This window comes from Acanthochromis polyacanthus, chromosome 18, assembly GCF_021347895.1.
Source record: "Acanthochromis polyacanthus isolate Apoly-LR-REF ecotype Palm Island chromosome 18, KAUST_Apoly_ChrSc, whole genome shotgun sequence".
Classification (NCBI taxonomy): Eukaryota; Metazoa; Chordata; class Actinopteri; family Pomacentridae; genus Acanthochromis; species Acanthochromis polyacanthus.
This window is the reverse complement of record NC_067130.1, coordinates 5,568,148-5,594,522: the sequence shown is the minus strand read 5'-3', so window position 1 is coordinate 5,594,522 and position 26,375 is coordinate 5,568,148. Positions and strand designations below refer to the sequence as shown.

Here is a 26,375-nt window from a genome sequence, read left to right as displayed (position 1 = left end):
CGGGTCTTTTCTACTCTTCTAGACCCAGTGGAGCCAGAGGCGGCCGTTTCATCGCCCATGCTTCCCAGGAAAGAGCGCACCCTCCTGGACAGCAACCTGAATGAGGACGAGCGCTTGCTACCCAAAGACAAAGACAAGACACGTGGCTTTCTCAGCCTCATTAAGAAAAAGAAGAAGAACGCACCAGCTCCACCCAAACGTAGCTCCTCATTCAGAGAGATGGACATCCACCCTGACAGGAGGGGTGTGACTCCAGATCCTCGAGACAGTGACAGCTTCAACAACGGTGCATCTCTGGCTAATAATGACACTACGCATGGGCTTGACTCAAAGTTCTTGAGTGCTAACAACAATGGGGCAGGAGGTATCACAAATGGGGCTCCTAACTACCCAGGACCTTTATTCCCCCGAAAGAAGGGAGCTCCTGCAGTGCCTGGCCCAGGAGGCAAGGCAGCCACAACGCCACCTAGTGAGGAGGAATCCATTTCTAACTCAAAGCGTTTTCTCTGGTCCTCTAGTCTGGCCACTGGCTCAGATGGGAATGCATGGAAATCTGTCACGCTGCCACGAGATCTGGGCCAGCGTCACTTTGACTCAGGCACCTTCGGGGGCAAGCCAGCTCTGCCACGAAAGAGGACCAGTGAGCAGAAAGGGGAGAATGCTCCTCGAATGGGCACCCTGACCCCCCCACCACGTCTGACCACATCATCAGATGTGTCGCCTTCCTTCTTAAACAAAGATTCTGATCCCAGTCCTGGTTCCAGCCCCCAGGCATTGACACCTAAGGTGGTCAAGAGACCCGGTATTCCAGGGCTGGAGAGCTCCAGGACCAGCGCTCTCCATGCTGAGCTTCTGAAGCCCAACGTGTTTCCTGCTTTGGGGGCAGCTGGAGACGAGTGCAGGGCGCGCAGACAAAAGCACACTGTAGATTCCTCCTCTGTCAGGGAACGAGGAAAGATACAGAAACCTAAGCCGGCCCCTCCTCCGCCGCCCACCAATGCCAAAACGGGCAAGATCTCCCGCAGCCCCACTCAAGAACTCCCTTCTCCTTCATCTACCACCTCAGACATCAAAGCTAAGTGCCTTCCTTCCATCTCAGACCCCCACCATACAGCCGCTGCCAGTGACCAAGCCCGCTCGCCCCACACTGAGGGCTCCAAGAAGCTGCCCCTGGGCTCCATCTCCAAACCTCAACCGTTAAAGACCTCCACGTCCTCCACTTCAGTAACCACCTCCCCTTCCAGTCAGAGCCTAGGAGGCTTGTCTTCCTCCCTCACCTCCTCTGCTGATCAGAGCACACCCCCTGCGTTCACCCCTCTTGCGAGAACCCGATGCTCCCTCCGCAAGACTGCACCTCGGCAGGCCTCCGAACGCACCCCAAACTCAGCTGTGACACGCGAGATGGTGCTGGAGGGTACGGAGCTGCTCCGCGCAGCCATTTGCCGCAACTCGGAGCAAACAGGTAGCCACAGCGCTGTGCTGGAGGCCGGCAAGAACCTGTCGAAGTACTGCATGAGCTACGTCGACTCCATCCAGCAGATGAGGAACAAGTTCGCCTTTCGCGAGGCCATCAACAAGCTGGAGAACAGCTTGCGCGAGCTTCAAATTTGCCCCACTGCCACAGGGGGCTCCAACTCACAGCAGGACTTCAGCAAGCTGCTGTCCTCCGTCAAAGAGATTAGTGACATTGTTCAGAGGTAGCGCCTTAAAATCCTAAACGACCCAAACATAAAACTGATATGACCTGTATGTTACACTACCCTTTCTTTCCGAGCATGTGCATGAACTTTGGCTGAAGCTGAGCTCATGCGGCAGAGCTGAGGGTAACTCCTTATTGAGAGCAGCAGAAGCAGTGTAGGTTCTCACTACAGCACACTCTGAAACACCTAAGCCTGTGGTTGCTATGGACGGACTCAAAGGAAACTTTACGTAGATGCCGACAGAGAGTTTGCAACATTAAAAGCCTTAACTATGAATGAACACTTTCATTGGGCCTTAATATGAGGCTAGGGGCCAATTCTTCAACATGACTTTTCACCAATCATTTTTGAAATGGTCATGTCTTATGTATTTTTGCTTGTTTTTTCCCCCTTTATCACTGACACCAGTATAAAAACGGCCTGCGATATTTGTTTCCGTCACTCTTAGTGTGTGTGATTTTTTTTTTTTTCATCGATGCTGACGACAATGAGCAAAAACAAAATACTTCACCTCATCTTCTTCCAGGAGGCCTTTTAACACAAAACAACTGATCTCATGTTTTCCATTTCACCTGTAAGAATGAGGGAGCTTCTGGAATCACACAGTGTTTATCAAACTAACGCCTCCGTCCAGCGCATCCCAACACTTCACATTTCTCTGCATCGTGTCATCGGTGATTGGTTGTGTGCTGAGTGATAAAATGTGTGTTTTGTACGGATGCTTTTTGCAGTATTTGAAATCATGTGCCATAAAGTAGTAACAGGAGCAAGCAGAAGAGGCAGGACATGCCGCTAGCCCTCACCTTTTTTTGCTTCTCTGCACACTTTGGTAACAAATAGTGCCTTAAACACTCTCAGCGGAGTTGTTTTTGTGCCAAGTGGTTCAGAATAGCTGTTTATTGGAATTTAATGTTTGCCATACCAAAAAAAAAAAACCTTTGTCTCCAGCCTGTACTGGAGAGGGACCAGGGTGCACAATCTGCAACTCAGTGGATCTAACTGTCGTTTTATGTTGTCCTTAGACTGGACCTTTTTTTTTTTTTTTTTTATGTAAGTTTGATTCCACTTTCTCTACATGCCAGTCACAAAAGCCATCAGTAGCAGCTTGGCCTTGCAGCAGCATGCCGTTTGATCCGCTAAGAGGAGTAACAGACTGAAACAGTGTTTCTCCGACGGCCTCTCTTGCCACACAGAACGGAGGGTTTTATGTCACATGGTCTAAATGCTGTTTCAGAGGCCTTTCCACCCCAGCAAGAAAAATTATATCCTGGGGGAAACACTGGACTGAAATGTTTATGGATGTGTCGCTCATCATCTCACAAAATAACGTGAGAGAGGGTCGACTATTACAGACTAAAAGAAACCATGAAATTCCACTGTAACATCGTACGTTCCTTTCTCATCTGCATGTTTTGGACATTCTCAGTATTTGTGCTGTAGTCGTCCCATCCCATATGCCGTCTGACTGCGATGCCTGAGGACAGAAGTCAACCGCTAGCTGCCTTGACTTCGACATGGTACTTTCAGTGTTGGCTCTTTTTTTTTTTTTTTAAATTCCTCCTCCGTACCGACCATACCACTACTCTACTTTTGTGTCTAAGCCTTCTCACCATTTTTGTAGACTTTGCTTTCATGTGTAAATGTGTTTCTTTTTGTTTCTTCCTCTAGCCTTTGTGCAATTTTTGTTGCAATAAAATACAAAACTGTTGTGGTACTTTTTTAAACGTGTTATTCATGTATATGTGCCTTTACTGCAGCGACATTTGCTCCATTTCACATTAAAAAAAAAGAAAAACAGGACGCACAGCAACAGGTTATGTATAATTTATTTTTTCTGTCTAGAGTATTTTGTCATTAAAATCAAAATGTCAACATTTTAAAATCATATACACGCAAGAACGCATTTAAATGTTAGCACAGCTCCTTAAAAATTTATACATATGTACGTTTGTTTTTTTTGTTTGTACTTGTGGACAGACAAAAGCAGGAAGTGGTCACTCAAACTGCAAAGAGGTGGGACACGGGAAAAAGGAAGACCCAGCCCACCCACTTCCCACAATAACAAACCAATCCCCAGCCCCCAAAAAGTTAAGACAGCGATGCAGGCCCCTCCCATAAAGAGGAGCGACGATGGGGGGGGTGGGGTGGAAAAAGAAAACAGAATATCAACAAAAGTGCCCCATCCTCCACTCCGTACTGAAATGAGAGGAATCGAGGTCTGCAGACATAAATACTAGCTTGCACATCATCTCAGTCCACTTCCTCTCCCCTCAACCAATCGGCAGGTTCAGTAGTGTGCAGACGGGGGTGGTTGGGTGGGGGGGGGGGGGTGTCTGTCCTTTACATACATTTATTAATAGAAACTATGTTACAGAATTTCCCAAGCATGAATTACAGGCAACCCACTAGCACACCGACTGTACAGATCTTGGCAGAGCCACCAAATAAATTTCTAAATCCAAAGTACAGTAGCGAGGTCATCACCAGTAGTTAAGAAGCAATATATACAGCTGTCCAATCAGGGAGTCACTATGGTACAGAAAAGATCGTACTTGAAGGAAGGAGAAACAATTTGATTTTGACAATTTCATGTTTCAGAGGAAGAGGGGGGGCATGCTGCTTGGTGTTGTGTTATGGGAGGCAGAGGAACAACTGCCCAAATGAACAAGAAATCAGCTCTTCAGTGCGGTTTAATTAAGATAAAGGAGTGAAGTTCGTTTTTACACCCTAATAGTCATGAAGGGTGGGTGTAGGACCATGCTGCTGATACTCAGCCATTTGAGATATTCTGGCCATGTGAACCACCTCTTCAGTTTTCACGTTATTTACCAGTACAATGCAAGAATTATTCTAAAAAGAGTTGATTTATTGAATCAAGGTGAATCCCACAGCAGTGGTGAAGAGCAAGTGCAGCCAAACAATGATTAAAGAGTAATAACATTAATTATAATAAGGCAACAAACAATGACAAAGAAAATGCTGGTAAAGACAGAATCTGTTGATATGATGGGTGGGAGGGTGAGTGGGGGGGGGGGGGGTGAGGAGAGGGAGAGCTGGTGCAAAGAAACTGATTTAAATGAATCTTTTCATCAAAAACGGAAAAGACGTGCTTTCTTTGTTAAAGTGTCGTTTTAACTTCGTCGAAAGAGCCGCCCGTCCACCTTCGTAACACAAACACACACACAGATGAGCCGGAAAACACCCAGTATTCCTTCCTGTGATATTCCTGCAGAGAGACTGGGGGAATTACCCAAAAGGAATTTGTGGGTAATTCCTGCTTTTCTAAATTTCCTCCCTCCTCTCTCTCTCTCTCTCCTGAGTACATCAGCATTGCCACATCTGGCAAAGGAATTTGCTTTGTGCCAAGCAGCAAAAAAAACAGAATTAAAAGCCACGAGCAGGTTTCGAATCCCGCGGAAAAAGCTCACTCAGCTACACATTCCTGGACACATGGTTAAGAGCCCCTACCTGTGTGGCTGCACAATGCACTACTTCATCGCCTCCTCTGTCCCACACAGATTCAGCAGGGAGTGAGATATCACACCCGCATGTCTCCGTAAAATGCTGGAATCGTAAACCATGCAGGAGAGGCGAAGGGGAGTCCGATTCTAATTCAGATCTGACTTACAGAACTGATGGGTGGTGGATGAAACTTAATGCGGTGTTTACATTTCATATATAGCTATAAAACCAAACATAAAAAAAACAGTCTCGGTTTATCATATCGTATGAACATTACATCTATCTAAAGTGTCAGTGACCGGTTTAATGAGTGGTGGTGGCGTCTACAATACTATGATGGAGGGGAGCTAGACTGGATGGTGCGAGAGGATCGAAAGAGGAGAGTTATGGGACGACGACACGCTGACAGAGTTTAAAGAGGAGGAGTGAGACGGCAACAGAGGGAGTCAAGACAGGCAGAGAGGAAGAGTGGGAGGAGGAAGAAGAGGAGGAGGAGGAGGGAGAGATGTAGTCCACACGGCCCAGCTCAGTCTGGCCCAAGTTGATATTTGCCCCCCGTTCCTTCGCTCCGCAGCCCTGCTCTCATGCAGCTCCTGGTGCAGTGAGGGATGAACGTACGGAGGTGGCGGAATGGATGGAGGGGGTTGGTTGAGGGAGGGCGGGCAGGACAGACAGAGGAAGGGAGAGAGGAAGGGAGGGCAAAGGGGGCTTTTGCTTGGTCATTAGCAGCCGCAGCCTTCCCTCTGGGGCTGTGGTTCGCTGGTTAGCCGGCCGCCCTGAGGTGCCGACGGCTTGTGCTGGACCCCCGACTCGGCGGCGTTCAGGTCCAGGCTGCCATCTTGGATGTTCTGGTAGATCTTCTTAGCAGCTTCCAGGAAAGCGTCCTCGACGTTTTCACCTCTGAAAAAGGAGCGTGAGAGAGGAGGCGAGTGAGTGTTGAAAAAAAATGTAGGCAAAGGAATAGTTTATGTGCTGCAGGCACTGAACGCTGAAGTTGTGCAGACTTACGTTTTTGCACTGGCCTCCAGGAACAACAAACCTGTACAACATAAAACAGACACGATGACGGAGTCACTAAAACATTGTTCCAGGCTCACATACTTCAAATACCAAGTCCTCATTCGCCCCCGTGTTCAATTAATATCTCTTCTCAGTTCTTTCCCCAAGTCTCCTACTTCAAGCTACTATCTAAACGACATAAACAGCGATGGACGGTGATGGAACTTTTGTCTCCTCAAATCAACCACGAGGTTCTTTATTACAAACAGTCTGAAAAGAATGCAGAGGGTCAAACTCCTTTTTATTCTAAATATTTGGACATTTTGCTGGGATCCCTGTGAGTATTGTTCTGTTGGAACTGAGAAACAGTCTTTGCAGCTTAAACTTATGTTCCCTGACTTCCTATCTTGCTCTCTTGGTGTGTGGCTCACCGTTCTCCTCAGCAAACTGCTTCGCTTCCTCATACGTGACGTCCCTCTGGGCCTCCAAGTCTGCTTTGTTTCCTATGAGGATGATCACCTGATGACACAGACACAGGACAGGCAGAGCAAGCGTGAGACAATTTCCTTGAGAGCAGACTCTCTGGGGCAAGTTTGCTTTTCCGAGTCTCCATGAGATAATAGCTGAAGGGAACGTAGGAGGACTGCTGAGTTGACTGTTAGGAGAGTTGATTGAGATCCACTGAGGAACATATGAGCACACTAGACAGAGCCCCTAGCAACTGTTAAGTAATTAGACCACTAATGTACTGATGTAATGAGCTTCCTTCCTGGAGGAGAGTGACTCCAGTAGAACTGAATGGAACTATGACGTTTTTTTCCATGTTGTTTAGTTCTGTTTTGTTGCAGACTTTGTCCTATTGCTCCTCAGTGCAATAGCAAATAATGATAATCTTTTGGGAAGAAAATTTAATTGTAAGTCTTTCAATGTCAAACATCTTTGAGTGCACCATGAAAGTCACGGGCGCAAATGTAAGCACTGCTGATGTCAGATTGAGACCGATGTTAGACTAACATCTAATGAAATCTTGATCTTTTTTTAAATTGAATTATTTGCCCTTGGTAGGAAAAGTAGGACCATTTTTTTAAAGCTGTTGCAGAATCACAAGTCTTAGTTACCTGTCTTTATGTTCAGCATCAGTAAACGATTAGAAACACAGTATGCTCATTATGTTTACTATTTAAATCACAGTGCCACCATGTGGCCACTACAAGAAAAACAACTGTTCAGAAAAAAGTAAGAACAGGTTTTGTCCTATTATACTATGAAAGAAATACCATATTAACATATCTGTAAGTCTTTATTCTGTGTGACTGATAATGACCCTTTATCATTACTTAATATAACGTTTGGGTTAGGCTGGGTGGCTTGGGATATCATGGGAAACATATTACTTTGAAGGGGTTTGATAGGCGACAACACTCCTGTGACTCTGATCAGTGGAAAATTAACACTTTGAAACTTTTAAGAGTGAAGCAGTGTCAGAAAAACCACAAAAGCTTCAAATGTTATTCAAACTGTACTTCATCCTGTGCCATTATTACTAAAGAGTGAGACAATACAGAGACACAGGAAATATGGCAACAGACTGCAGGGACGTGACATTCAGCAAATGGTCAGGCCAGGATTTGAACGGAGGACTCACTGCTCAGGGCACTAGCACCCTTGAGACTCGCCTATTGCATCACCCCAAGGGTATAGTAGAATTTACTGTCAGGTATGATTTGTCCATAAAAATTAGCAAAACTAAGCATGGCTTCCGATAAAACTCATACATGTGTATACAAGTGTATGGATTTACATAAACGGCCCTTTTGGTTTAACAACAGCAAAACAATTTTGAGCCGATATGAAAAACAGGACATAGAAGTGCCGTGATGGACACTTCTGATAGGACACAGAACTCCGTGAGTGAACAGGATGGATCCACACTAATCACATTTACCGGGAAAAAACAATTTAAGAAATGGACAGAGCTCTGTGGCCTCAAAGATCCCAGACAGAACAAGACAGGGGAGGAACAGGAGAAATGAAGCAGCAGAAGTGACAAGGATACAACTGAAAGAACTAAGGCTAACAGAGGGAAAAGAAAATCTACATAGTTCCATAGAGCTGTGTATATAAAGAGGGAAATGCTCCATGTGCAGGGCCGTACAGCTTAAAGCGACACACAGAAAAGATGGTAATCTGTGGACTTACAGTATTGGGGTTGGTGAGGTTTCTGGCATCAGTCAGCCAGCTGCTGAGGTGGTTGTACGTGCTTCTCCTGCATGACAGCAGAGGGACAGAGGTTACTATGACGACCAGCAAAGACATAACATCCTGCCATCTTTGAGGAATCAGAATAGAGGCAGCAGCTGCAACATAATGAGGAGATCACCGCAGAGGAAAGAATGTGGGACTTGTGGATAAATTCAGAACTGTGGAAACCGCTTTGGTGTCGCTTAAGAAATGCAGAAAGTTTTGTTCAACCAACCAAATATTCCAAGTTACAGCTGAATTTCCATTTTCCAACAAGTGCACCATTTTATCAACAATCCCAATGATGACCATCATGTGCAAGAATTTAAGTAAAGAAGGACCTGGTCCAAAAGTGGAAACAAATCCTCCCTAGCATGAGTTACTTTGAAGTCTGGTTGAGTTTTTATGGAAGCTACACCCACATCCGCATCATCCCTCCACCATCAATCCTAAAAATTCCCACTCTTTATCCAAACATTACATCAACACATGGTGTCTTCTAAACTGGACTTTACCACATTTCACTTTACAATCCTTAACCTACAGGGAATATTATGTAAATATAAAATCCAGTAATTTAAAGTCACACGCCTTAATTACAGGACACAGATGTGATCAGCTGTGTATTTACAGCAACCATGCATGACAGTACAAACACTCCTCTCATTTCTGTGCATTAGGCCAGCAGAAGCTCTACATTAACAGTGATGCTACAGTCCACGTTAGTTTTTACAGCTAAGTACTGTTTCTCTATCCCTAGTGCCCCGTATTGGAGTTGGGTGCAGTTTGGACAGACATTCCACATGTTGGATTGTATTTGTTTGGCATAACCCTGACAGTTTGGGCACAAAGGTTGCACACAGGCTGTAGAACAAACTCTTCGTATTTGTTCAGGAGGTAGTCTGTTGCTTTTGTTTAACTTACTCTGGCTTATATCTTTTTGAAACGTGCTAGATAGCTGTCTTGAGCAACACAGGTGGAAACTTAGTGTATATCAACACATAAAAAGCATTGTGTACCTGGTGATGTCGTAGACCATAAGCGCCCCTGCAGCTCCGCGGTAGTAGGAGCGGGTGACGGCCCTGAAACGCTCTTGTCCTGCTGTGTCCCAAATCTGCAGCTTGATCTTCTGCCCACTCACCTCGATTATCCTTGTACCAAACTCCACGCCAATTGTATGAGGGCAGTCTGCCATGACTGGGGAGAGGAAGTGAGGACACAGGAGGTTCAATTTGATTCTTGATGTCAGTAAATTCGACTGTTGCCTGATACTATTTTTTTGTATTGCTACAAATGGCTTTGTTAACTTTCAAGCTGGAAAAAAATGCAGTTAGTGTGACACCAAGTTAAATGTTTTTCCTAGATTTAGGATATGGCTTATGTGTACAGTCTCTCTCACACACACCTCATTTCAACAGTAAGGCAGCAGCAATTGTATCAATAATGAATAACAGTCTTTAGAGTCATTGAATTGTCCACATCGAAAGTATAAACACCCAGAAAGTATCCTCAAATCTTTTCTAAATCACCCCAGTGTGTATGTGTGAGTATAGGCAGGATGTGATCACGGACAAGTGAATGAGGAACACAGCATCTGGCTCGTTAATAGTAGTGCTAAACAAAACTGAGCTGAATGGTAATGGGAGGCTGCAGCTGGCTCGTAGACAGAAGAAGAGGCTCTCACTGTTGAGCTCACACTCCACTTCTATGCCGCTGACTTCCGCTGGCGTAAAAAGGAAATCTAAAGCGATTTAGGCACTCCAGTTGAACCTGGCAGCCTTGCATGCACTGAGGAAAAGGAGTCAAAATCAGGGCGGTACTTACATTTCTTTTCTGTGAACTGGTGAAGCAAACATGACTTCCCTACCCCCATGTCCCCTGTGGAGAGAACCTCAGGTTAAACTAGGAAATAACAAACGAACAACAATTCTCTATTTGAGTCTGCCATGTTGCCACCATGCATCATGTAGCAGTAAGCAACAATGCTTAAAATTTCATGTGGACTTATGAGAGGCAAAGCGCAAAAGAGAGCGAGTTAATATGTATGCTCCTTTTTATTGTCTATAATGGATGTGTTTATCATGTCTCTTGATGTTCTCATCTGCAACTCCAGCCTATTTCTTTGCATCTCAAAGCTACAAGCAACAAAAATATACAAATTTATCCGTGTTAACGCTAAATATTGAGAAAATCAAGACATTTGAAAACTCCAAGAATCAGTATCTTAACCCTCCTGTTGTCTTCATGTACGGGCACCATAAAATACCATTTCCTTGTCTAAAAAAATCCAAAAAATCCACAAAAAAATTCCCAAATTTCTGAAAATTTGCAAAACCTTCAGGAAGAAAATTCCAATAATTCCTTAAAAGTTTCCCTTAAAAGTTTTATTTAAAAAAAAAAAAAAATCTCCCAAATTTGGCCAGAAAACTCTTGTCAATATTTTCAAAAAATGAGTAAAAGTTTTCAAAAAAAATCCTAAAAATATCTAGTGATGACATATATACCAGTAAAATTTCTAATAGTTTCTTTCTTTTTCCACCAAAAAATGTTCAAAGATTTCCCAAAAATGTTGAAAATGTGGACATCAGAAGTTTCCCTGTGAAAATATTTTTTCCCCACATTTTCACACTTTAAAAAGGGCCAATTCTGACCCACGGGACAACATGAGGGTTAAAAGCTTCACAATCAGTGAACATTTTCTCCGCTGTTATAGATGATGAAAGAAAGCAACGGGTAAACCAGTACGCCCAAGTCTCTCATGGCCTCTCCTCTGACTTATTCATCAGCCTCTGAAGATCCAAGCTGAGCATTAAGTTTTGAGGCGGTGCATTTTAAAGTTTGACGTGCGGATAAACAACTCAGTGCTGAGTGTACGGGTTTATATCGCTCTATAAATGTGTATAGATAAAAAGAGTAAAAAGCAGCAACGTGTCTACTTGGATGTCTCATGTTAGGAAACACAGTAGCTCAAAATATAGCAAGTTATTTCTAACTGGACAAACTGCATAAGATCTCCATAAAAAAAGACATGGATCGATGCCATAAAGCTGTTTGGACCTTGTACTGTAACGGAGTCATAAACTACTCCCACAAGTTTATCAATACTGCTCACTAGAGTCCCCACACCTGTATTCACTCAGGATGTAACCATACTGATATTGATGATCAACTTAGTTAACAGTAAATTTAACTGTACATTACGTGTTGACTAGGGCTGGCCCGAATAGTGGTTTCTGGCCTCCAAATATTCGGGCCCTATTAAAGACGAATATCCGAATATTCGTTCCGCCCCGTAATGTCCGACAGGGGGGTAGGGGGGTGGGGGGTGGGCGGGCGGTGCAGTGGTGGCTTGTGGCGGAGACGGCCCGAATATTCGGATCCGTTCGTCTGGTCTCCCGGGTCCAAATTTTGCCTTCAGTTAAACTGAAGAACTGCCAAACAGCGGAGGTCTTTGGCATCTTGTCTTATGTTTATGCAACGAAGTGAAGCGTGATGTCAGAGTCGGCAGCAACCCGGCCATTCGGGTGGTGTTTACAAACACGAATGGAGGAGCCGAGATGAGCCGAACACGACGGGATGAGCCGATGTGGGCTGAAGGCGAAGGGAAGAGACGAGCTCCGAATATTTTCGTCTGGGGGGAGGAGGGGGTGACCACATAGACATATGTGTATATGTGTATGTGATCACAGGACGATATGAGCAGATATGAGCCGATGTGGGCAGAAGGCGGAGGGAAGACAGTAACGCCGCATATTCTTTCCACCTGTAACATCCTTGTGGGGGGTCCGGGGGAAAGGAGGATTCGAATACCAAAATTAATATCCGGATACCGCCGTAGCGGACAAATGTTCGGATGTTAATGTTGACATCATCCAATGTGCTTTTCATGCTGACTTGGAAAACACTGCTATGAAGGCATAGCTGCTCAATGAGGTGGTACTATTGGATGGGTCATAGCCTGATGTGATTACTGAAACTATAGGAGCCTACCTTAATGCTTAAAACAACACTTAGCCACAATGATGTAGCCTACTGAATGCTACATTAGTGGGCCACTGGACCGTCAATAAATCCATAGAGATTTTAATACCTCTGTCTGCCTCTTTACGTGCCTGACATTAGATCGTGCTGCATGCCTGTTTCGACTCCAGCTGCTGGGTTTAACAGCTTTTCAACATGATATCATAAAACTGGATATTTAAAACTGAGTGCTGTAGCAGAAATTGACATTAACACATATACTACAGGAGTACAGAACCAGCATCTTTGTTTTCTTTTTGTTAGTTGGCACATGCCTAGAGTAACTTAAAGCTAAATTTAAAAGCTCATTTAGGGCACTTTGGAAATTGTGTGATTCACAATCAATAGTCAGTTATCTGTTTCAATATTTGATAGATTATGCATCTCATCTTCTAGCATTCACTTACCAATAATGATGTATTTGAAAATGTAGGAGTAGTTGTACGGTGCGGTGGCCATTGTGGCTCTGAAAGAGAAAAAGGGAGCAGTTCAGCATTTAAACTTTAAAAGGGCAAAGAAAAGAACAATGCATGTTAAGTGTTTAAACACAAATCAGTTTATTCACACCATATGCAATGAGCATAAAAGAAAAGAAAACCAAATAAAGATTGAGCATGTGTGGTTGTAAATGTAAACGGAGCAAGTTTAAACATCCTTCAATATAACTGGTAATGTAAATGTCAGTGATGATTTTCAGTGACTTCAATCTGTTCCCATTTAATGAGATGAAGTTAGGTGTGTTTGCAGACGTCCGGTAAGAGCCACACAATTTGAGGAATGCATCAGCATCAAGTGTGCTTTTATTGCTACTACAACAAAAGTAACGAAAATTAATCTCTTAGTGGAGTCTAAATCTAATTTGTATTCCATATGTGAGTCAACATTACTCAATTTTACCCTGGAGAGCATCCAGCCCTCCGCCTATAATACAAACTAACAGGTGATGTAGTGCCAAACTGTTATGGCTGTCTCCAAAGCTTGAGATGGCAGGCATCACATAAAAGCATTAGGAGTATTTTAGAGGATGAAACTCATGCCACCTTTCACATTCTGCACCAAAATTCACTTGGCTTGAGGAAAAACTCAATTGAGTGTGTCAGATATTGTGGATAGTTCACAGTGCCCTAAAGATAGCTGCATTTTCCCTGTTTATATGGGCAGTCACTGAGGTAAAAGGAGTGACTTGCAATCACCAGCAACACCTGCAAACAGTTTTACTTTATCCAAAGTCAATGTAACATACTGACTGCACTGTGTCTAATTTTACAACATACCAATCATATGCATCATATGTTTTTTCCATATTTTATACACAAGACAGAGTCAAAATGGGTATAAATCCAAGACTTGGCCTGCAACATCTTCATTTCAGACAATCACAAACAAGCACTCATTATATTAACAGTCACAATAGTCTTAGATCAGAAAAACAAGTCAGGTGACAGAACTTTAATATGTAGGAGTGAAGAATGCTCTTCAGTGGTCAGTTAGTCACCCCTCTATAGAAGGCAACACGTTATCCCGTCGTCTGCACTTTCTCACTTCTCATAATAATAGAGAAACAGTGATGCTTGCTAATTTTAATGCCACTGGATGCTCACAAGAATACCTCCAGCATCATAGGCTCAGAGCTAAAAATACCACTTACACCTATCTATGATGCTTCATTGTTCACATTCAATTCACGCCACACTGACAACAACATGCAGGGAAATTCCTCAGATTTACCACACAGCATCACCACTGCTAGTCCGAAAGAGCTTTAACACAAATACACGGGCTGCACAGCGATAAAGAGGTGCTCTTTTTGAACTTGCAGAGATCTTTTCATAAATAATCTTGTCAGGTATGACATCAGTATAGACACTTCACACAAAGTGCGCTATTTCTAAAGATGAATTTCAACATAAAATGTACTTCGTATAATGCCGTCAAGGCTATTTTATGCTGGTGGTGAATTAAGGCAGCTTCATAATTTTGCATCGAGGTGCTGCTGTAGAGAAATAAATAATTCAGACTTAATCAAAAGCATAATCATTCAGCAGCCTGATGGGTTCTATGTCTCTAGCAAATACGGTCTTTCTGACTTAAACAAGAGCTTCTCACTAATCTGAAGCTCTGCAGTCAAAGCAGTTTCTTGGAAATGAAATCACTGTGCCACATCAAAGCCCAGTGCTCATACTTCCACATCTGCCTTTCAGTGACCATGTCTGACTGGCCAGATTAATGCTGACACAACCACGAGAAATGTGGATGGGGTGTGATAAAGGAAGATAAAGAGAGAAAGACCGGAAATAGAGCAAGCAAATAAACAGAAAAGAGACTCCAGAAACAGGAATAAGAAGGAGCAGTAGCATAAGTAAACTGAGTAAATAAGGAAAATATAGACTGCCGGAGACATCTGTTGGCTGGACAAGAAATTAAGAGGAGCTACAACTCTGCTTAGTTGGGGTATATATTAATAGAAGTGCCACGTAAACCTTGACTTAAATAGACAGTGTTGGGTGACAAAAACACTAAAAATCTGAGGCCTTAAACATCATGATAGAATAATATATTTCAGCAAAATGTCAAATGATGTTAAAACACATTTGGTAATAAAAAATAAAACTGACAATGTATATAAAAATACTTTACCGATAGACAAAAAGTCTCTGACTGTTATAATTTGACAGTGTGGAAACAACTTACAGGGCCACTTGGCTCACACTTAAAGTGCTCCACAAACTCTGCAACTTGATCTGAGATTTGGTAATAACTTGGGCTAACAACAACAACCAGGTAACCGAAACTAAAAGCAGTCTGTATGAACTTCCTATTTACAACTGGACATGCTATAAAGGGAAACTACTATATTACGTTGTTAGAAAATATGATCAACTGTGATATCACAAGCATAGCAAATGTAGATTTGCCACTAAAAGGTTGTTTACCCTATAATGTTGCAATTCCCATTTTGGAATCAGTTTCATCCTAGCTGTCCAATTATCCTGAGTGGTATGAGTAAAGGAAGTGCATGGAATTGTACTGTCCCACGCGCTGATTTGGTACTGCAGTTTAAAGGTGAAAAAGAGACCATGAGCCGTTCACACAACATCCTTTAAACTCAGAACTTAGCGTTTCATGGCCTTTTTCTAGACTGCTTCTTGTCACATGACCCTCATGTGGCCCCTCTATCCCCAGTGTGATGGGAGCTAATCTATTAAAGTAGCTATCTCCAGCAAGAGCGGAAAATAAAGTGTGTTTCAGTTGTGATGCTCAGCCCCATTTTCAGCCTATTGAGCGCATGACGTAGAAATAAACCCCATGAGTATCCATCAAGGAGAAGGCGAGTCAAGTCCATGTGACCAGACTGCAGCCTCAGCACTTCTCAGTTACTCCCCAACACACTGAATCTTTCTCCAGAAAAACGGCAGCATTGCCTTTCCTCCTTTTAAACAGTCAGACCTCATGAGAGGATGAGTGTCTTGCAAATAAATCAAATGTTGCTTCTCAAGAAACCATGAAACATACACTGTGTAGTCTCACTTTCACTGTCATGTCAAGGCCCACTATTTAAATCATGTGACTCTTCAAGCTATAAAAACAATAAAATGAGACATAATCACTGTTATTTACAAGCATAAGCACAACGTGACAGACACTACATACACATGAATGATAACATAAAATGATGGTGATTACAGGATTTAATAACAAGACCAATACAAAAGAACAAGTAATACAGTAATAGTGCTGTAAGATTAAGCCTGCTAATACACAAATCTGGCACAAGAAATAGAATGATGCAGCATTTTAGGATTCATAAAGATATATCTGAGAAGATTTCTAACATTTCCATACATTAATGGTCTACTTTGTCACTAAATTCAGTTCTCATATTACACACGTGTAGTTTAGAAAAGCAAAAGCAAGGAGGAGGCTAACAACATTAGCTAAGGACTTAGCGTTGGTTCATATGTGCAACACTGCACTGCAGATATTCGCAATATTACAGCCACTTATAGACAGGAAACGAGTGATAAAAAGTAGGATCAAATCCAACAACAAATCCGACAGGAGTGTCTCACGTTAACTCTTTAATTTGACACTGTAACGTCATGCCTGTTTCCTTACCACAGTGACTAGCTTAGCGTTAGCTTAACCACCGGCAAAATGACAGCGTCGGTTTGGTTAATTCTCTACTACTAGTAAGCACAACATGCCAGTAGCATTACTATGCGGAAGTGGAAATAAAATCCGACACTGACTTGGTTAGCTAGCTAGATGATCGTATCTGATAAAACTCGCGGCCTTAAATTGGCTGTTTTGACAGCTAAGTTTGCGTTAGCTAGCTACCTGCTTGCTGACATCAACGGATGCATCTTGACAACAAATCCCCATAAATCACAACACCCAAATCAGCTGTCTCTATCAGCACACAAACAATCGCGTCAATGCCATTATTTAACATATACGGGTTAAAAAACAATTTTGAGCTGAGCTTAATTTCACAAAAATCACCATACAGCAAACGAACGACAGCTAGCGATAGCTGTAACAGGCTAGTTTTTCAGCTAATGGCAGGCACGTAGCTAAAATATACTGTTCACCCAAGCTGATCAAACCGTGTGTCGCCTACAGTAGTATTCTCAGGCTGTTTAATGTGCATTATCTGATATTCCTGGAACCTAACGATAGACACCAACCTAGCGTTAGCCATCTCTTAGCTAGCGTCGCTAGCTTTCCACTAAGCTAACTCCTGGCAAACACAGGATAGCTAAGCAGTTCCAACTGTCTCACAATTCAAATATTAGTGTCTTTACGTTTATTGGATGGTGTGTGAGAGTGTGTTCAAGCTTTTTTTTTTTTAGTTTCTGTCCTTACCAGAAATTAAGTCTTTTGAGCTGTGTGTTGTGGAGCTGTTCAGAATTCAGAGGAGGTATGCAGGTTATCCTGGCTCAAGTATGATCTGTCTGTCCAAGATGGCTGCTCACGGCACAGGGTTTCCTCCGCTCTATACAATGGGCTTCTGGGACAAAGAGCCTCGTATGCGGCGATTTGCGGTTTGTGCACCAATAGTAAGCACTGCTCGGTCCAAAGCAGCCACCTTCTCAGGTGTGTTCATCCACACTGTTGACATAGCAATTTGCCGGCAGGCGTTATTAAAGTAATTTGGATGTGTGCCACTTGATGCCGATTATCTGATGTGAAATCATCACTCAGGTGGAAATCAGGAGATAAAAGACTGAACATTGGGGGATTTAATTAGCTGCACCTGCTTGACCTGATTTTGAAACGTGAATTTAGCCTTGGAGATTGTATGGCCTAGAAATTAGTTGCCTTGCCAACAGCTACTCTGTGAGGCTCTTATAAAAATATAGTAGGGTCAATATGTAATTGAGGGACTTTTGAAGTCCATGGGATATATATTGCATACATTTTTATTAAAAGTTAAAAAAAAAAATCTGTTCATTATGATCACGTCTTTACAAATTCCATAATTATTTATTATGGAAACAATCACTTATTAATAAAAAATGACTGAATATCACTAAAATACCAACTAAATAAGCATCCAAATTTAGTAACAACCACCTTCTAATTAGCTCAACAATAATAAAATGAGATTATTCAAAATTTGTTTTGATTGGTTCTTTTGATTAAATTGAGATAATCATGACAGATATTTCTTCTTTGGCAATATATCACATTTTATCTGGAAAATAACAAATTGTATTTGTGTCTGAGAAATCACTTTCGACCATAAACTGCATAGTGATAATAGCCTAACAATAATAATAATAATAATTATATATATATATATATATATATATAAAATAATTTATTATACAGTCTATGCTTTCACCTACGTTACCCATTACAAACACACCTCTCAATGAAGTGTGTTGATTCCAGATCACATGACCTGCTTCATATGATGTCATTTCCTCCTGAAGAAAAGACTGGCAAGACTCCAAGGCTTTCTGAGTTATTTAATATAAAGTAGTGTGTGAGTCAAGTGTGGATTTATGGCATGTCAACAGGTTTACTACAGTATCTTTATAAATAACTTTCAATTCAAATTTTACTCAGTTGTATATACATAATATTTGGAAGAATATTTCTGTAAAAATGCCATGTGGTGTTTGGTTAGAGGATGGGATGTTTTAGTAAGACCACACTAAAACATCCCATCTTAATTCTGTTTTATTGTATTAGTACTTTCCTTTCACTGATTTTATGTCAGCTTTGCACATTTTTATATAAAACTATGAAACACTTTTCCAATCACGTGGTCTACTGTTTAAGGCAGTCAGTTCAAATAAAATTAGCCAATCATTTTAATTCCAGTTGTTCAATTTCAGACTGCTGTGATTATGTGTATCACGTGACAGTCATGGCTTGCCTTGGTATAACAAAACATCAGAGTTCAAATCAGTTTTCTTTTGAAAAGTATGAAACATTTTAATACAATAATTCACAACATTACATGCTTCCACTGAACAATATTACTTACAGTCATACATAGAATAACCACATGCAGTGTGCTTTCCAGAGTCTGGCCTGGAGGACTGCACAGCAAACTAAAAAAAATATCTTTCATTTTGCAAAGTAAACAGCCCGTAACTTTAAAATAACAAACCACAGGAAGATCTGATCCTAAAAAAGATAGTGAACGCCTCAGCAGAGAAAAGGAATGTGTTTCCATAAAACTGAAGTCAGTGTGTTTCTGCAGTTGCTCATATAAGGTGAAAACTTTTAATGAACTGACATGATGATGCGAACAAAGATAATGCTGTCATGGCAACAGATGCTGCATACTTCAAGCTATATTTGAATGAGTGGATGGGCACAATGAATTCACTGATGACTGCAAGCTGCTTCGTCATTATTTTCATCGAACTTATTCACAGGGCTATTTAACCTTCGCTCTCATCGCGAGTCCAAGCTAACAGTGTGACCAAAGCTGTTCCAGGGTGCTCACCAGGAACTCCACACCGAGCAAAACTCCTAAGCAGCTAAGAGAATAGTCCACTGGTGTTTTGGTTGTGGTCCCATCACAACCACATCCTCAGCAGCAGGAGGCTGAACATCGCACAGATGTAGTGGAGTGTGCTGGGATGCCAGAGGGGGGTGCTGTTACATAGGTCTGAGTCACAGCAGTGGATTCGCACCCCTGGCAGCTCTTGTTGCTGGCAGTGTCTGGACGTAGCACAACCGCTGGTCAGGACGATACCGAGAGCCGCTGCAGGGAACAGAGGAGGCGAAGATGGTCAGTCAGTCAGTCACTCAGTCAGATAAGAGTGATGAGCTGGTGTTTGGCTCAGCAGGAAAAAAAAAGCACGAGTAAGCACCAAATGTGTAATGAGGAAGACATTTAGAGATCTACCCGCCACAGGAAATGTCAACACAGCTGAGAAACTAATCCCTTGACAAGAAGTACATTTTACAGTCTAAATACTGTAAATAAACACATTATCACCATACCGTAAAGCATATATACTGATAACACATTTATGCAATTGGGAAAATGTTAAAAAAATGTATTAAGAGAAAGACATTTTAGCAGTAGCATGTCAAACACAAACTATCATTTCTCTCTTGACTGCACTTGCATTGGAGATTCATGTTATCTTTAGTTTTTTTATTTATAGTCCTTTAAATTATAGGCTTTTAAATTAATTTGGTGTGCACCTCAACCAGTTGGCACTTGGATAGTCCTGGTTTATTAAGGAGTTTTGATATTGTGATTCGTTGGAATCCCAAGAGCCAACAGGTTAATTAATTGATGCAGCATTTGAATTTGCTACTTTATTTAAAACAACAGCACCAGGAATCAATATAGTCTAAATAAATGTGAGTCATTGCTCTATTTAATACAGCTTTTAGATACTTTTCATATCATTGTGGCTTTCCCCCCTATTTTAAGCTGTTTTCAAAGATTTGTTTGTAATTTCTTATTATTATTGCACAGCTTTGAGGAACAGTCACTTTTCAATTCAGTGCACATACTGCATAAGGATGTGGCAAAGAAAAAACTCTTTAATCTTGAATTTCTATAATGATATTTGATATTCTATGATGAGATCTGGCTGATAACTGTCCTAATTTGCGGCTAAAAACACCTCTGTTGTTCCTAACTTGGCATCCCCAGACACAGAAGTGGTGTTTATTCATACAAATCCAAATTAAAAACAGAGTAATCCTCCAAGTAAGAGCAGCAGGTCCAATATTAAAAGATTAGCTGGACTTTGTCAGTCGGTTTTTAAAATGATCCCAAAGTGGATTTTTCTGCATTGTTTATGGATTGTTTCATATTGCTAATTATCGCAAATGAATGAATAATATAACCTAATTTGCTTATTTTGTTGATTAGTACAGTAATAAGAAATGTCACAGTGTCGGTGGTATGAGTGATTACAGTGTGAGCATTGTCAAGTTTTGTGGTGTTTTTAGTAGGCAAATTATGCTTCTTAGCTTAATATCACACAATGACAGAGCTCCACGTTTTGTCTGTCAATGGTTTTTACATCAGTTCCAGGCTGGAGTCAGATGAGGTCAGAGGAGATGGAAACTGGCCTTGTGACAAACATCTGAGGACAAAGGGAGACCTAAACTCTAAGACTCTTACGGAACTTTATCAGCATCTGTTTGATTTGGGTCTGGCGGGGTCACATGAAGATTAACAGGCTGGCTCGCCACAGATTACTACCAAGACACTGCTTCAAGATTTTGACAAAATGCGTGTCACAGTGTGTCTGACAGGCGTTCGTCAGTTCTTGTCTGAGCTTGCTGTTTCTCTGAGCGAATGGAAAAATGTGCCTCATCAGCCCTTTGGACGTGAGCAGATTCTGGAGACGTCAAGCAGAGAAACAGCTGGATTGTCTACGCTTCTGTGGATAAACTCATCTGACCATCACCATCCTGTCGCGGATGTCCACATCCTCTGTTTGACTTAACATCAAACAATGAATGACTTATAATTTACTCAGCAAAGCACACCAAAGCAGCATTATGTAACCATCCTCTGCGCAGGGAGAAATAGAATATTCACATCAGAGGACAAAGAACATTTACATGAAAGTACGATTAAAAATGATTATGCCAATGTCCAGTGGCACGTCAGCATGAGTTCATCATGATTTAATAATCTGCGGCCCCATAAATATTCTCCAAAAATGTATCATGCACAAGCGCATTAGCTCACTGAGTTAGAGGATAAAGGGGAGAGAAGATAATCATGAAATGTGGTTCATGAAAGGTTTTACTCACTGCTCTCTGTCTTGATGCAGAAGCGGTGTTTGAAGCCCTTGTGTGAGTGGGTGCAGGTGATGACCTCGGGGTTGGAGCAGCCCACGTCCACGTATCTCTGACCCTGGATGATGTTGCAGCCATAGCACTGCAGCCCCTGGACTGCAAGACAAACACACAACAATAAATGCATGAGAAGAGTGAATTAAGTGCAGTTTGACATGGCGTGCCAGCTTCCCTGCTATATTTGGCATATGGTTAAAAAAAAAAACATGCACACGTAGCAGAATCTGTTAGTTATTGTTAGCTATGTTGCTTAAAATGACTGGGAGAGACGAATTGGTGTCTGCTGAGGTCCAGAGAGAACCTATTGTGAACACTTGGAGCAGCACATGAATGTTTATGAGATTTCTTTGAGGGAATCAAATGAAATCAATTCAAAGATCTGAACTGATTTGAAAAGATTAGCCTTGTCTGCCACAGTTATTCTATATCACTGACATTTTTTAAAGAAAGGAATGTAACATTCAATTGCATGCCATTTATCAGCATTAATGAGCTTTTTCTTTAATCATAATCCAGCGTCAGGTCTTATATGCCGCCCTCCTTTGTTAATCCGTGTCTTCACAACATTATAGCTTTACCTTTTGCAAAGCATCATTGCACTGCACACTGCTAATTAATTAATTAATTGTCAAGCCCATCCCCCATTTTTTGCAATTAACTGGTGCATTTGAATATTTGGCATCACAGCTTTTGCTTTTTATTGGATTTCTGTTAATTATAATGTTTTTGTGGTGTCGATTTGAAAAATAACCTATGAAAATATAACTACCAGACTTCTTTTTAGACTCTTGCAGATCTTACTGTTGCCGGTGGAAGCTATGCAATCTAACAAGACCCAACTTCAGTGTTGGTAATAGTGATGCGCCTACTTCAAAGTGACCCACAACTCCAAATCTACATCAGAGACATCTGCACTGACTCCAGCTGTAATTATCTTGATAACAGCTGAAGAAGTATACTTAAGTTGCAGCATCATTGTCCTTCTTCCTGAAGCTATGCAGAAAGAAACAGTGCAAATGCGTTCACTCCAAAGCAGTCCGTCAGCTATTCAACTGAAGACATCTTGAGTAGTTTCTTAAGACAAGTATAGTCTAGCACCTTCTCTTCTCTTCTCTTCTCTTCTCTTCTCTTCTCTTCTCTTCTCTTCTCTTCTCTTCTCTTCTCTTCTCTTCTCTTCTCTTCTCTTCTCTTCTCTTCTCTTCTCTTCTCTTCTCTTCTCTTCTCTTCTCTTCTCTTCTCTTCTCTTCTCTTCTCTTCTCATCCATTCTTAAGGGTGACTCACCCTCAGCAGTAGTACACCCCATCCAAAGCTGTCTGCCTGCCAGCTGCAGCTTGTGATCTCAAAGCCACGTCTCTTCCACTCAACATACTATAAGTAGTGGAAGCTAAAGCAAAGAAAAGGACTCACAAGGCACTAGAGCATCATGCAGCTAGTTTATGCTGTTTGCTTCAACCTAAAAACGAAAAGACTCAGTAAACATGATCAGCTGCCAAAATAGGTTTTGGTCAGCGTTCAGCTAGAAGAGGAGCTGGCACTGATTGGATCACAATACAGTGGAATTTAAAGTACATCTTTAAAGAAATGAAATGCTCCAAGGAATGCTTTCACCTTAACTTCCCCTCTCTACCCATGCAGCTGTCTCTCTTCTCAAGTGTCTAACTCTTAAGAAAGTAAGGCTAAGCCTCAGCAGAACAAATCCACTAGAGCTTAAAGGGATTGTCCATGAATTCAAACCCCTCACATACCTGCCTGACCTCCAAAAGCCTACACACAGAAGATGGAAGATCAGCTTTGGCTGAAACCAATCCCCCCTCTTTATCTGTGCAGCCCTGTGGACTCAGTGTGAGGGCAGAGAGCGGACGCCAGCCTCTCGCTGCCTCTGCTCTGTTAAATAGCCCACCAAAAGCTCTGATGGAGCTTTCAGGAGCAAACTAATCCCAGGCAAATGCTCTTAGAAAAATCACTTTAGAAATCTGCTGGAATCAATGTAAAGCCTCACAGGGACACACAGAGCACATGCCAGTCTGCAGGGGATGTGTCATATTCCTCTGTTGGTGATACACCGTGTAGTGAAAGCTCTCATAAATACTGCAGTGTGTCATTAGAAGGGGGCAATGGAAATAAACAGCGGTGGAATGGTCATTTACATCTGGCAAATAACCTGACGTAACAATTTAACGTGCTGTGATGTTACACAGCACTCATGAAACATTGAGAAGCAGCCTGATATGAGCATTTGTCAACATAATGAGAGCATATTAGAAACACATCCAGCTCCCGTGGTGCAGTGTTATTGTGAGTGTATACCAGGTCCTCTCCCAGTATGCATTGCAAATGTTGATTAACTCTGAATCTGTTGTGACCTAAATCTAGTTTTATTAATTATTGCAGTCGAGCACATGCGAACACCTCATTCATCATCTTTCTTTCTTTTTTAAACTGCGCCAGTTACAGTCATAATACTATTATATGCCTCACACATTATTAGAGAAACAGTTTAACAAGAAGACAGTTGAAAAGGAAAGTTAAGCGTAGCAAAAAAATGTTTTTAAGAATCATTACGAGAACACATGGATTACATTTGGTGGAGATTATTGCCTTCCTGTCTCATTGTATTGAGTTCTTTTTCTTTCCAAGGAGCACGGATATGAACGCATGCACATAATTAGCTTCTAATGCTCCATAAACACATTAGAAACAAACATGTGCAGGATGATTGCTGCATTCAAGAATTATAAATACATATATTAAATTATGTGCTATTGTGACTTCATGCTGAGCGTATTTTTCTAATATTCATTTGATTAGTTTGATGTATTTTTAAGGGTGTATTAAAAATATTCAAGGTGTTTTTTAAAGTGCGCTCAGCAGGCTGTATTGTTCACAGATGTTGGCGTGCATTCATGTATTTGTTCGGGGATTATATTTCTATCATTACAATATTATGTCCTATGTCCAGTGATACATTAATTTTCAACAGAAATAGCCTTAATTTTGAAGTCAAAACTGTTTGTAGCTGTTCTTACAAACATGCCTCATGTGTTGCCTCGTCAGCTACCTTTCGTGGATGTTGCCATATCAGTAAACAGACCATCATTAATCAGGAGCTTACTTCACATTTGCGTCTGGAGTTCACATCAGAGGTTATCTGACTCAGACAAAACACAGAGGTTCAAATAAAGCAAGGCGACATCTCAGCACACAGCATCACCCCGTTTTCTTTTGTTTGGCACCCACTGACACAAAGGTTAGAGCCGAGCCGAGTCAGGTCAATGGTTATTGCTCTACAGGGAAATTTAGGCTGCCTCCTATGGACAATACTTACACAGACATAGATTTCAACTCCCAGGTCAATTACACGCCGAACAAAGGCATATTTATTGGAATCACTTGCAAACACGGTCGTTCATTATATAAATGTGATCTGTTCTGCTGTTGCTCTGTTCACCAGCCCGTTTCTTACAGTCTGTGTTACTGTAATATTTTACAGATGTTTAAAGTTGATGCTCATTATACTTTTGTTGCATTTATATCCTGCAAGATGTTACATTTATGACTGTACATCATGATATTGATTACTTTGCCTGAAAAAAGCTGTTGTAAGATGATGATCATTAGGTCTGATTAGTGCACACACGCACATGTATGCACAAACATATGCAGCATGTACATGTGTCTAAGTCCACTGCAAAATGCACAAACATTTCAAAACCAAAACATATTGTACCCACCTTGTGCCAAGCAGAGTGTCCAAACCAAGATAAATCCAAACCCATACACCAGCCAGGTATGTAAAGTCATGGATGCAGCACAGTAGTGACGGTCAGTGGTCTGTGCCGGAGGAGAGATGGACAGAGATTTCCCCTGCTCTCATCTAACAGCCCACCACAACAGACAGACAGAGAAATCTAGCAGAGATCCCACTTTTCCAAGCCCTGAGCAGCCCGACAGTCTCTCTCCACTCCTGCCTCAGCGAAGCTCGTGCACTGTGTGAGTGAACTGCCAGAGCCCAGAGAGAGAGGGAGCCAACCATCCAAGCAGTCAGTCAGCTCAGCAGCCAGTCAGGCAAAGAGGCGAGGACGAGGGCGGAAAATGATTGACTGAAGGAGCCAAATGAATGGATGTCTTCCTCAGTGGTCTCCTCACATCCTCAAGGTGGTAGAAGGAGTGGTTTGATCACAGAAAGTGGAAAAAAAGGACAATCCTCTCCTCTCTCATGTCACCTCCTGCAGGTGAGAAAAGAAAGAAACATCTCCTCTCATCAGACAGATGAAAACAAACAGTCCAGCTTTGAGTGTTGTCCTTTTCCGGTTGAGGAAAACACGTCAATCAGGATTAATTCCTGATTGATAATCCATCGCTTCTAATAATAGCCGTATCACAATGTGTTAAAAGCCCAGGCGCTAAATGGGATGGCACACAGGGGTGCAGATTGGTGTGTGCAAGTGTGTGTCAGGAAAGGGAGCAAAGCCAACGCACTTGCAAGCACACACACGCACACTTTCTCCAATAGGGCAGGTTATCTGTGCTTGGTGTATCACTACACTCCTGCACTAGGGAGAAAATTCTATCTAATCAAGAATTAAAGACTAAATCCTTTCTTAGAGACTGTAATGCCAGAGGATAAGGCAGGCTTTGTGGTAAGCCCTCAT

General features: G+C 41.9%; 2 protein-coding genes and 1 long non-coding RNA gene across 4 annotated transcripts in view; 1 reads left to right on the top strand and 2 right to left on the bottom strand.

Annotated features, from left to right (window-relative positions):
• abl1 (c-abl oncogene 1, non-receptor tyrosine kinase) overlaps positions 1-3,417 on the top strand; it is a 37,198-nt gene extending 33,781 nt beyond the window's left edge. For both annotated transcript variants that reach the window (XM_022215482.2, XM_022215489.2), the window contains one exon: positions 23-3,417. In XM_022215482.2, coding sequence (XP_022071174.1) covers positions 23-1,701 — 1,679 coding nt within the window. In that variant the 3' untranslated portion in view covers positions 1,702-3,417. The remainder of the gene's footprint in view (positions 1-22) is intronic.
• A 91-nt stretch (positions 3,418-3,508) lies between these two features.
• rab14l (RAB14, member RAS oncogene family, like) lies at positions 3,509-17,432 on the bottom strand. Its single transcript, XM_022215501.2, has 8 exons — positions 17,289-17,432; positions 12,830-12,888; positions 10,227-10,280; positions 9,422-9,599; positions 8,361-8,427; positions 6,593-6,680; positions 6,171-6,201; positions 3,509-6,062 (listed from the first exon to the last, which is right to left on the bottom strand). Exons 2-8 carry the CDS (start codon positions 12,879-12,881, stop codon positions 5,885-5,887), a joined length of 648 nt encoding a protein of 215 aa, XP_022071193.1. The 5' UTR covers positions 12,882-12,888; positions 17,289-17,432; the 3' UTR covers positions 3,509-5,884.
• A 1,411-nt stretch (positions 17,433-18,843) lies between these two features.
• Positions 18,844-26,162, bottom strand: LOC127530914 (uncharacterized). The gene is made up of 3 exons (XR_007937706.1): positions 25,455-26,162; positions 21,678-21,818; positions 18,844-19,650 (listed from the first exon to the last, which is right to left on the bottom strand). It is a non-coding gene; the product is annotated as an uncharacterized LOC127530914 (long non-coding RNA).
• Between the last annotated feature and the right edge of the window lie 213 nt (positions 26,163-26,375).